A 12619-nucleotide genomic window follows, 5' to 3' on the forward strand; every position below is an offset into this window, starting at 1 on the left:
AAGCCAAATATGGTGCACAAGGTGATTAATCAATAATGAATCAAACCCACAATCATTAACATCATTATTCACACAATATAACCTTTTTACTTAAATCTATAAAATATCTAAAGCCCTTATTTCTCATATCTGGGCTTACCCATTAAGTTTATTAGGTTCTATCAATCCTAACTAACAACCATTAAACTCCCATAAGATCATTAATGTCATAACAACCCTCCTAATTAACTCAAATTTAATGTCCTATTTTTGGACATTAATGAAGCTCACCCACCAAAAGCATGTTAAACCCTGAATCATTAGTTTAAATATCTCCAACAACTTCCATTAACTCCATTTGAGTCAATAAGTTTAAATCCATAGTCTATATGGATTGAAAATTATATCTCTTCAGTAAACCTAACCCATAAACTTAAGAAAAATGGGTTAGGAATGAAGAAGGAAAGGTTAGGAGACTTACTCTTTTAAAATGCCTCCACTCTTCTCAAAATTGAAGCTTTAGCAGAGCAAAGTTATAATCCTTCATTTATGAATTGACACTGTCCCTTTTCTATAAAATTTTGACTGTGCGTTATAGCACACACTATCTATGTCACAGCTTATGGCATAGAGTACCCCTATTATGCCAATTTTGTGACAATGCACTGTAACATATGCTTGTTGCGCTGTGACAAATGACATAAAGAGGCTCTCCCTTTCTTTCTCAACCTATTGCATTGTGGCAGACCATATACGCATGGTATAGAACCACATTCCTCTGTTTTTCTCCTTCTTTTAGGCCTACTTGGCCCGTATTCCTTCCTTACCAAGCCTGAATAGTCCCTTAATCTTTTTTAACCATTCTCTGCATCAATTTCACTTAATTAAACTAATTACTTCATTAATAAACTAATGATTAATATTCACAATGTTACTTTTACACTTATCTTCAAACCATTGATTTCCCCATTTTCAAATCTTAAGGGTGTCAAAATGCCCAGCTCATACCAATCCCTATAAGGAGCTAGTGATACAAGGCAATACCTAACCCATACTACTTCCTGAAGGACAATGGCAATATTACACAACCTATATATATTTACACCAATCATTGGGGCCACTCATGGTAAAAGTTAACCATGTGGATTTAAATTCACTATTCTCCCCGAGGTGAACTTCTACCCAAACATGATCATTTTAAAAATACAATCCATTTTCTTTATGCATATTTTCATGACTCATGGTCAACTTTAACGATAATCAACAACATGCTTCTCATTACATCATATCAAACTATTTTAATATCATCATATAGCACATCCACCCACTTTACAATATTTTCTAAAACATAAACATGTAAATTTCATACTAAAATACATTATAAACATTCCACAACACTCATAATCACATACAAAAGCATATACACAAATTTAAGTTTTTGATTACCCCAACTCTTGGTTTACTAACCAAAAGTACTAGTGAATACCAAACAAAGCCACCCACAAGCTCAAATGCCAAGATGACATATCAATCTACACACGAATATGATCATTATCATCAATAGCTAATCTTCATTAATTTACCCTAATCAAGTCTTAACCCAAAATTCCTATCGTGGCCATCAACCATAACCTTCTAGCTTCCATTAGCATAGACTCCCATTAATCTAGTAACCAACATTATATAAATATATTGTCATTAACATAGCTATTTAACTCTAGGATTTGCTCTAAACACATCATTAAAACACTAAATCACCATTAACAACCTAACCTAATGGTTAGATATTTAAAGAAACACTAATGAAGTGATGAAGAGGGTGGGAATAGATGAAAGGTGGGTGGCATGGGTTATGGTATGTGTTAGGTCCATGAGTTTGAGCCTTATTATGTCAAGAAAGAAGATTGGTGATTCGCACATGGAAAGAGGAATAAGGCAAGGAAATCCTATATCTCCTTACATTTTTATCATGACTGCATATGTATTATCATATATGATCTAATGGCATATGGATAGGGGTAAGTTAAAAAGCATCAAATTAGTAAAAAGTTGTCATACTCTCTCATTATTATTCACTGATGATGCATTGATTTTTATTAATTCTAAAAAAAATTAATTGTAGAGTGTTAAAGAAGGTCATTTAAATGTATTGTAAAGCTTCTAGATAGGCTATGAATTTTCATAAATCATGCATTTTCTTTTCTAAGAATGTAACAGATGGTGTGAAGGGGAAGGCATTTGAAGTTTTGGGCATTGCAGCAAATGAGAATCCTAGTAAATACCTAGCTTTGCCAATACTTTAGGGTAACTCTAAGGTAAAAGCTCTAACTTTTTTCAAGAACAAGATGCTGATGAAACTTCAAGGTTGGAAATAGAGGGCTTTAATGCTTGCTGGTAGGGAAATTTTGGTGAAGACTGTGGCTAATGCTATTTCAATTTTTTCAATGTCTTGTCTTTTTACCCCTAAGAAGGTATGTGTTAAGCTTGGTAGTATGGTGTCAAATTTCTAGTGGGGATAAACAGAGAAGGAGGGACGCGTACATTGGAAGGCTGGGAAGCATTTAAGCAAACCGAAGAGCAATGGAAGTATCAGTTTCAATATTTTGGTAGGTTTAACAGAGACTTACTAGCAAGGATAGCTTGGAGATTGATTCAACACATTGATGAGTTGTAGAGCAGGATACTGAAGGGTCTCTATTTTCCTAAGTGTATTTTCTTGAAGCAAAGAAAAGTGCAAGGGCATCATAGGGGTGGACAAGCTTGTCCGAAGGAAGAGAATTGTTTTTGTAGTGGAAAGTATGGCGAGCGGATGAGTCTTTTCTCAAAGCAAGTGGATACGAGTTGCTGATGGTTTTAGTCTTGCAAAAAGGGAATCAACTGATGAAATGAAGAAATTAAGAGTAAAAGCTATTATACAAAATGGGATTGGAAATTTGATAGGGTGAAGAGAGGTTGAAGGAGGAACATAGAGTACTTATAAAGAGTGTGAAATTGCCTGTTTTAGCAAGTGATGATATGTGTATTTGGTTAAAAAGGAAAGATGGTTTCTATTATGTAAGATTGAGTTGTGAGGTGGCAAGTAGTAAGGAGGAGACTACACAAAAAATGGATCCTAAGGGCTCTTATGATATTCCAAAAAGATATGGGATGCAATTTGGAATGTTGAAATACACCCAAAGGTTAATCTTTCTTTATAAAGGGAAATAAAATACCCCAAAGGTTAAGATAAAGGTAGAAACAGTGGATCATATGTTGTTTCTATGCTCATTGGCCAAGCAGTGTTGATAGTGTTCTCCACTTGCTTTGAACTTTGATTTGATTGGTTTATGTAGGATTGACATATGGTTCGAAGGCTGATGGTGGGGTAATGACGGACCTTTTTTTTTTTTTGTGTTGCTTTGTTTGCTATATCTATTGGGAAATCTCAAAAAATTGGATGTCAGTTTATTTTTTAACATAATGATATTAACGTTGTTGATTGTCTATAAAGGTAATCTAATTGGCTAGAGATTATTGGGATGTCGAAGGGAAGAAGAAAAGCATGGTAGGGGAAAAAGAGGATTGAGAGGGTACTGAGACGGAACAAGCCAACTGCAAGTATGGTCAAGCTGAACTTTGATGCTTCTTCTTGTGTTAGCAATAAGAAGTCTTCTGTAAGAGCAATGGCAAGAGATATGAATGGTTTGTTTTTAGGGGGTATGGGCAAAGTGGTGGAAGCAGATTCAGCCTTTATGGTTAAAAGCTTGGCTTTCATTAAGGCTTTGGTGGTCAGGGATAAATTTACAGATAAGGAAGTTGTGATTGAAACTTATTGCCAAGAGTTGCATAGAAGGTTGACTCACTTGGATGGCAAAGGTTGTGAACGATTTTAGTGTTGATGTATTGCAGATTTGTTTCAGGTTATGAAAATTTAGCTCCAAGTGTAACTTGTCTCTTATTGCTTGAGGTGTCAATGAAGTTGTTGACGTGATTATAGCTCATGTAATGAGAGGAATGATTTTGCAAGGATGGCCATCTCCGTCACCACCCTCTTTGGTTCCAATTGTGGTAGAGGACCTTAATGATGATGATGCTTGTTGTCATGATGAAAGATAAAGGTTCTTTTTTTTTTTTTTTATAGTTTTAGTTTTTGTTGTGCAGTTGGTCTTATAAGTTGTATTTTAGGTTTCTTGTATTCTGTTTTATAGGTTATATGGTATGTCTTCTTTGCTTTTACTTTTAGTCTGTTAGTGGATGCAATTCTTTTTTTTTTATATTAATAAAAATTAATTTATTTTACTAAAACAAACAACATGAAGATGAATAAGAAAAATTAAAATAAATTAAAAAATTAAAATTACATTTTGTTTCATCAAATTAAAATATTAAAAAATATTATTAGGTATTAGGTCATGATAAAAAAAATACAATACATATAATACATTTCTTTATACAGATATATATACTCTAAAAGAGTATTCCAATCCTGCTCTTATAACACATGCTGTTCTACCCTTGCCTTTGATCAAATCATTAGATTCTTTTAAAATTTGCAAATTGAAAAAATTTCATATTGGATTAGACATCGATTGAAATGAAGAATAGGACATCACTTTTAAAAGTCACAATTTATGTTTGGTTTTGTTCTCATTTAAAAAAAAATTTGTAAAGCAATTTTTAAAGAATTATTTTTCAAAACAAAGCAAAATGAAAATCAGTAACTACTAGATCATTAACTTTGCTGCTCCTTCTATGCGCGGCAAGCTTTGCGACCAAGGTAGCTCCAACGGAAAAAAACCTAAGAACCAATAGAAAAACAAAACCTTTTTTGGTTAAGTCCTCACTCAATTCCTTACTAGTTGATTATATTAATTTGAAAACAATTTTGGAGTTAAAAAAAAAATAGTCGATAGTTATAGTCACCGGTGATTAATGGTAATAATCTATAATGGTTTATCATAATTAAAGTTAATTTATAATAGTCAAATATAGTGTGTTTTAAAAATAAAAAAATGAAAATAATTCTAAAATGTTTACTTTAAAACAAAAAAATAAAAAATAAGAACAGTTTGAAAACACTGAAATTCAAAATATTTACCCCAACAATGAATAAATTTGTGTCTATTTTGTGTCTATTTCTGTTTTTCTTTCCCATTTCTTATATGTAAAGACCATAATAGTCCCTATATAAATTCTGCGATGGGCTATCCATTATGTTTTTAAAATTTTGTCTGTGTGTATTTTAGTGTGTTATGTGTGTATTCCCAGGCCCAGTTAGTTGAGTCATACAGATAAGTTGGGTTTTTATATATTTTCGTTTTAATTTTTTTAATATAGTTGATTGTATTTTTGTCTTAAAAAAAAAACAAGAAAAGTTAACATTCATGTTACTTGAGTTATAGCTAGAAAATTATCCCGTCCTTTTTGTTATCACATGTAAATGAGAAAACTTTTTAGTAGATATCATTAATAATTTATAATTTATTTTTAAAGTTCTCGGAAAAAAATTTTATTTATAAGATTAATAGCTATAAATTTCATAGACTCCATTATTTGAAACTGTTGAAGTAGGGTCAATTAGACATTAAATCATAAAAAATTCAACAACTAAACAAGTTTGAAATTAAACTTGGGGAAAGAACAATGGGCATGTGAAATGCCTTTATGATATGTCACTTTATGAGAGGTACATGTGGAAATATTATGTGGCTAAGAAATACTTCCTTCATCCCAACTTATAAGATAAGATTATGTATATCAATAAAACACAATAACAACATTTTACAAACTTACTTTTTTAAATTAAAACTATAAAATTTTAAAAATACCTCTACATATTTAATCTTATGTTGCAAAATCATTTCAATTCTCTCTTATTTAATGGATAATATTAAAAAAATATTATTAATAAAGCCAATGGCGGAGCTACGTTGAACCTATCAGGGATATATGTGTAATGTCTATATTGACATTATCAAACTGAACCCACATTTAATACACACATCAATAATTAGGAGCCCTCAAGCTCCTAAATTATGTTAATTCATAAATATTAAAAATATAGAATAATATCTTAAAAATAGTTGGGATTCTAAAAATCTTTTTAAAAACATGTTAAACCTTTAAAATATAAATATTTATACACAATAGAAGCATTTAAGAATGTATAAGCACTATACACTAGAAAAATAGGGGCAAAATAGTCATTTTTATCCAAAATGAACCATACACTACAGTATGTGCTACATCCACCTTAGCATATGGTACAGAGAGCAATTTCAAGTCCCTGTATCATGCGTCGTGGCGCACGTGCTCATAATAACAAAAATGATGTTATAACAACTATTTTGCTTGAATTTCGAACATACGTCATTTTCACATACAACATTCGATTGATGTGATTCAAGCACGTACATGAAGTTTTTCTCACAATCTAACTAATGACACCAACTTCTTCACCTCAATATAATATTTCTTTTAAAAATTAAACATTCAAATGTAAAATAATTACTTTTTATCACTTTTCTATATCCAATTGTCCCAAATCATAACCTGTGTCATTAGCTATCACTGGAGCCTTAATCACATCCAATAGGACATTATTTACTTGATTGAACAATTATAACAACAATCATGAAATTATAATACATTTTGGCCATCCAAATGCCTTGATTTATATTAAAATAGGGCCTTTTTGCACATATGCACACAAAATCATTCATTGGCCAATTTCATATAATATAACCATTCTAAACATATAATCTTGCCCTTGTATTAGTATTTCAACTTTCACAATCACACTTTACATATTTTCACATCTCAAGCCTAGATACATACACACAATCATATAAGTGCAACAAAAAACATATATGCATTCCTATAGTAAACTTCTTGTTATCACATGTATATAAGAAAACTTTTTAGTAAATATCATTAGTAATTTATTTTCTAAAGTTCTCGGAAAAAATTTGTATTTTTAAGATTAATGGCCATAAATTTCATAGACTTCATTATTTTAAACTGTTGAAGTAGCGTCAATTAGATATTAAATCATAGAAAATTCAACAACTAAACAAGTTTGAAATTAAATGCGGGGAAAGAATAATAGGCATGTGAAATGCCTTTACGATGTGTCCCTTAATGAGAGCTACATGAAAATATTATGCAACTAGAAAGTACTTCCCTCATTCCAAATTATAAGATAAGATTATATATACCAATAAAACACAATAATGATACTTTATAAACTTATTTTTTCAAATTTAAACTACAAACTTTTAAAAATATCTTTACATACTTAATCATTATGTTATAATATCATTACAATTCTCTCTCACTTAATGGGTAATATAAGAAAAGTCTTACTAACAAAACCAGTGGCGAAGTCGCATTAAACTTGGTTTTGGGGGGGGGGGGGGGAGATGCACATCAATAATTCAATGTGTGATGAAGGAGAGAGAAATTGGGAGATGCACATCAATAATTCAATGTGTGATGAAGGAGAGAGAAATTTGAAAGAGTTTAAATCTTGATAATCACGCCACATGAGAAAGAAATATGGAATCTACACCTCCTGTGGTTTGCGTGCTTTACTGTGTTTGACAAAAAAGTCACTTAAATTGCAATAATCACATCCTTTCTATTCATTTTACAAAATGCTCTTTATTTTATATTAAAAATGCAAATATTTTTTTTTATGATTAGATTGTGTAAGATTTAAGCTTTTAGATCTTCTATTTTTTTTTATATTCTACATATCTTACACTTATTATTTGCAAGCCACTTAGTCTTTATTCATATCTAAATATATTTGATTTAAATAGGTTTTTTCATGTATACTATATATGTATGTGTTATAACTTAAAAACTAATAAAATTTAAATATAAATTGTAAACTCACTAACTTGAAAATGTCATTATTTATTTTAATTTTACATATATTAAACAAAAAACTTTCACACCAATGTTTTAAATCATTTATTTTTTTATTTCATATTCAATGTTTTTTAAAACATGAAATCATAACTATAAGATATAAAATTAAAATTTTAATTATTAAATTTTATTTTTAAATATTTTTAAATTATATTGCACCTCCTAAGCTGAGATCTTGGCTCCACCACTAAACAAAATCTTATTATTCTAAAATTGTTTTATATTTTGAAATAAAAAAATATTTTCAAAGGTGTTTTATAATTTTATATAGAAGGAATATTATGGCAATTAACAACTTTAGTTAGAGTTGGGAATAAGGGCTAATTGGCCAGACAGGCTACCCACGAAAAATCACTTTTATAAGAGATTGGGCTTAAAAAAAACACTTTTTAGGGAAATTAAATTTTGAAACTCAACTTTGAATAGGCTTTGAAAAAAGGACTTAGACTCAAGTGGTCCATTTAAAGCCTTTTTATTTTACCTCTAAAAAATAAAAGATATGTTTATATTTTAAAATTAAAATTCTATTATTTATTTTTAAATTTTTAAACATTTGTATTTTAAAAGAGAATATGAAATATTATAATTGAAATTTTTTAATTTATAAAACCTAAAAAATTAAAAAATAATAAAAATGAGCTTATGGGCTCTACCCTGAGCCATATGAATAAAAGTCAAACATAAAAAAAAAAAGATTGATTTTAGGATAATTAGGCATATGAGCTTGAGCCGTCCATTTTCAAGCTATATTCTCAATTGGGCTATACATGGGCAAGCTCAAGCTGAGTATTGCCCTAACTCGATATGTAGTTTAAGATAGCCCGATGCGAAGTGTTCAACTTGCTTTGGCTAGGCTAGATAAAATTTTTTAAAAATATTTTTTGGAAAATATATAAATATTTTTGAAAAATATAATTATTATCATTTAAAAATATCTTTACAAAAACTAACGTTAGAATGAAGACTAATTTTTAAAACTTACATATAATTAACAATTGTCAATTATTTCTACATAATATTAACTTCACAAAGACCTGAAAATAATATGGTGTATGATAATTCTTAACCAAAATAATACCATAAAATAAATATTATTTAAAAAAATAAAAAATGGCATATGTTTGAAGCCTGCCCGGAGGAGCCCCAATGGGTTTTGCAAGACCAAGCCAACCAACCATTGAGTCAGTGTGTACAGCCCTAGTCCTCAGATTAGGTTAAGACGCGAGCTCCTTTTTTGCATCTCATTTAATTGTTTATTAAAAAAAACAATTGTTAAGTCTAACATTTGAGGACTATAAAAGGCTGACGTTTCAAGCCGTTTAACGTATCCATACCTATGTAATCGAAAGAGTCTCTTTCTCTTATCTTTCTCCATATTAATGTGGCCTTCTAGGATTCAAACGCAAGTTTAGATTTGAATCGCTTGAAAACTTCTTTTTTTCTGGCAAAAAAAAAAAAAAGTGGTGTGGGACCAATGATTTAAAATTGGACTGAACTGAACGACTAGACCAATCAGACTATCAACCAAAGTCATTCATGACTTCATTTAGACCAAAAAATCATTTTCATAATTAAGTTGGATTGAATTAAAGTTGAGCCACTATGAAGTCATAAATCAGAGTTGACCCATAAACTAAAATGGCTTTCAAAAAATTAGACAGATTTAAACATAATATTAAAAAAAACTTAAAAATTTAAAAAAACTAAAAAAAATTAAAAATTAGATCTTATTAAAAGAAAATTTTATTTTTGAATAATTCACATATATAAAATATGATTTGAGGCCATTTTTTTATAAAAATATTGACAATTATATATACAAACACAGATACTTTTAAGTCTACTTATATATAATTTAACCAAGATACACCTATATTTGATAAGTTATAAAATTATAATTTATAATATTATTAATTTAAAATCATGTTATGTTACTTGATTAACATACCATAAATTTTTTTCTTGTATTTATAATACATTTAATATTATTTTTATTTAAATATTATATTGTTTGTTCGATCATTGATCTAACTAAATTCAATCATATGAACTATAAATTATTGACCTTTTCAGTTCAATATCGAGTCTTATTTTAAAAATATTGGGTGGGACTCTAATTAAGTGTCTTCAATGTAATTTGAACTTGAAATGTTCATTGGCTCTCTTGCTCCCTTTACAGTGTGCCTGTGATTATATTGGTGGGACCCTAAAGCTGAGCACTGTTGATAAGATATTTATTTGATCACAGTGAAAAAGGACAAGAGAATGAGGCCACCAATGGCCCTCAAAAAAGAGGATGAAATTTCCTATGAAGGCATTTCTCAGACCACTTTATCAAAATGCTCAAATAATAGTCAGCCTCTCAACTCGTGAACTTCTTCATTGGACAAACCATCTGTACCTAGCTATCACTATATATCATCCCATAGCATCTCCGTGATAGCCTAAAAATATATGCCTTTGTTTATTTTACATTAAATATTTATTGACTAAATGCTAATCTGTACATTGCAAACAATTATCTGATATCCAACACCATTGAGTCAGATTTAACTATTCTCATACTCAAATAGAGGTATTTTGTGAATTTTTTTGAATCTATAAAATTCGAATCCTTAATTTTACTAATGAAGAATTGAGTCTCTTCCACTTGATCCAACTGCTGTTAATTAAACAATAAAATCTACATTTATGACTTATGAATAGCATGAGGGAGGGATTTAGATTCCCTCCAATCTTCTCTCTCTTTGAATTTAGTCTATGGGTTCAATTTAACAGCGGATTTAGTGCAACAACTAACATAAATATTGTATATACAACTGTTAAACTATAACTCTACCAACCAAGACAATAGACCTATGGAATCAGGAGAAGATAATAATTTTTTTAAATCAGAAAATTTGTGTTTCCTGTGGGAAATAACTATGATATATATCCCTTCACATCTGTAGTGAAAGAGATGGCAACAAATGCTCACAACCACCACATACAGTACGCCGTGATGAACCAACTACCTCCTGGAATGGGCATTGCAAGCATGCCCATCTTCTATTTATTTCCTATCTAACTTCTCTTTTCAATCTCTAAATCCTCCACTTGCCTTTATATACTCACCTTCACTGTTATTCTTCTACCCATCTCAATGGCTTTTGAAAATGATCACCTTCACATCTTTCAATGGCGTTTCATTGAAATAAATCACTCAAACTTCCACTCATACAGCCATGGCATCTTCCTCCTGCTTTTCTTCTTCTCCCTCATCATTCTGATTGTCACATTGTTCCTTCTCGCCCACTTATGTCGCCAGCGCTTCCGAGTCACCTCTCAAGTACCGGCCAGTAGTACACTTCAGTGGGCAAAGTTTGAGATGGAATCAATGGAGAATAAGAGTGTAGGTGACTCGAATGTAGAATGCTGTATATGTTTGAGTGTGTTAAAGGATGTTGCGAAGGTGAAGGTGTTACCAGAATGTGAGCATGCTTATCATTCAGAGTGTGTGGACATGTGGTTAAGTGCAAACCCTAGTTGTCCTCTTTGCAGGGTTTCACTTGATAAATTTATAACTAATAGTGCTATCAACAACAACAACAATGTATGAAGACTTCTTCGGTGTTTTCTGCTATTGACTCTGATAGATTTCTTTTTCATGGGATCAGAGAAAAGAGGTACTGTAATCTGCAATACATACTGTGTCTTGTGTAGTTGTGACCTTTTTGTTTAATTTTTCATGGAAAGGGTAGTTTCCAGCACAGAAGAAAAACAACTACTTCTCCTCGATGAATATTGTAGGAAGTAAAATAATCAAAGATAAACCTCCAAAGAAATGAACTCCCTAGCGACAGAAACAGAGAGAATTATTCTTTTTAACTAATTAAAGTTCGATCCTAAGTTCTATCAGAAATACTAGTCAATGTGAGGAAATTGAACACTCTACACTTATGCCAGATGTCATTTTCATCAATATGGAAAGTGACACATGGATGTGGTTGGGATAAGAGGAAGAACCCTCGTCCCAAAAATTGAGATGTATAAATATTTATCATATCTATATTATCATTATTTAATAATAAATTTCTATTTCCATTTTATCAAAGAATAAAAGAGACATTTTTAACTATATTTTTCCAATTTCACTCTATTATACCTATCATACAATCTCTACTCAATTCCCAACTTTTGTATATGGATTAAATGTACTTGGTCAGGATTTATATCTTGTTGTCAAAATTGGACCAAACCAGTCGGTTCGACCAATCAGTCTAGGAACCGGCCATATATTCAATCCAAACTTGATAAAAACTAGTCAAAAAGTGAATAACGTAAAAACAGTCAAAATCAACTATAACAGGTCAAAACTGGTAAAACCAGTGGAAAATCCCCAAAAGTGATTTCTCTTATTTAAAAAAAAAAACATTTCAATAACCCAACCCAAAGCTATGTTATTTTATGTTTTTGTTTGTCTTTTGGTTGATTTTTCTTTAGTGTTTATATCTTTGATGATTTATTAGTGACTCTGGTCAATTATGGAAGTCTGCACTATGTCATGGGACCATTACTCTCTCCCTAAAAAGCTAGTTCATTAGAATGTATAGCGCACCCGCTTATATAGCCAAGACCCTCCCCAAATCCCTCCGATGTGGAACCTGATAACTCCCCCAACCAATCTGTGACGCCCCCATCACGGGTGGCCCACCAGAAGGGCCCACTGACTGGGCAAACTTGAACC

The 12619-nt window shown here is 30.8% G+C and overlaps 1 protein-coding gene across 1 annotated transcript; it reads left to right on the forward strand.

Annotated features, from left to right (window-relative positions):
- The first annotated feature begins 11035 nt into the window (after positions 1-11035).
- On the forward strand, positions 11036-12616 carry LOC129302735 (RING-H2 finger protein ATL66-like). Its single transcript, XM_054941626.1, has 3 exons — positions 11036-11434; positions 11550-11558; positions 12503-12616. The coding sequence occupies exons 1-3, from the start codon at positions 11036-11038 to the stop codon at positions 12614-12616; spliced, it is 522 nt and encodes a 173-aa protein (XP_054797601.1).
- Positions 12617-12619: the final 3 nt, after the last annotated feature.

This window comes from Prosopis cineraria, unplaced genomic scaffold (genome assembly GCF_029017545.1).
Source record: "Prosopis cineraria cultivar Desert tree isolate PC_DT_omini unplaced genomic scaffold, ASM2901754v1 PC2, whole genome shotgun sequence".
In the NCBI taxonomy this organism is placed as follows: Eukaryota; Viridiplantae; Streptophyta; class Magnoliopsida; order Fabales; family Fabaceae; genus Prosopis; species Prosopis cineraria.

Coding starts and splice junctions, on each gene's coding strand:
- LOC129302735 (XM_054941626.1), top strand. CDS start 11,036: ATGGCTTTTGAAAATGATCACCTTCACATCTTTCAATGGCGTTTCATT.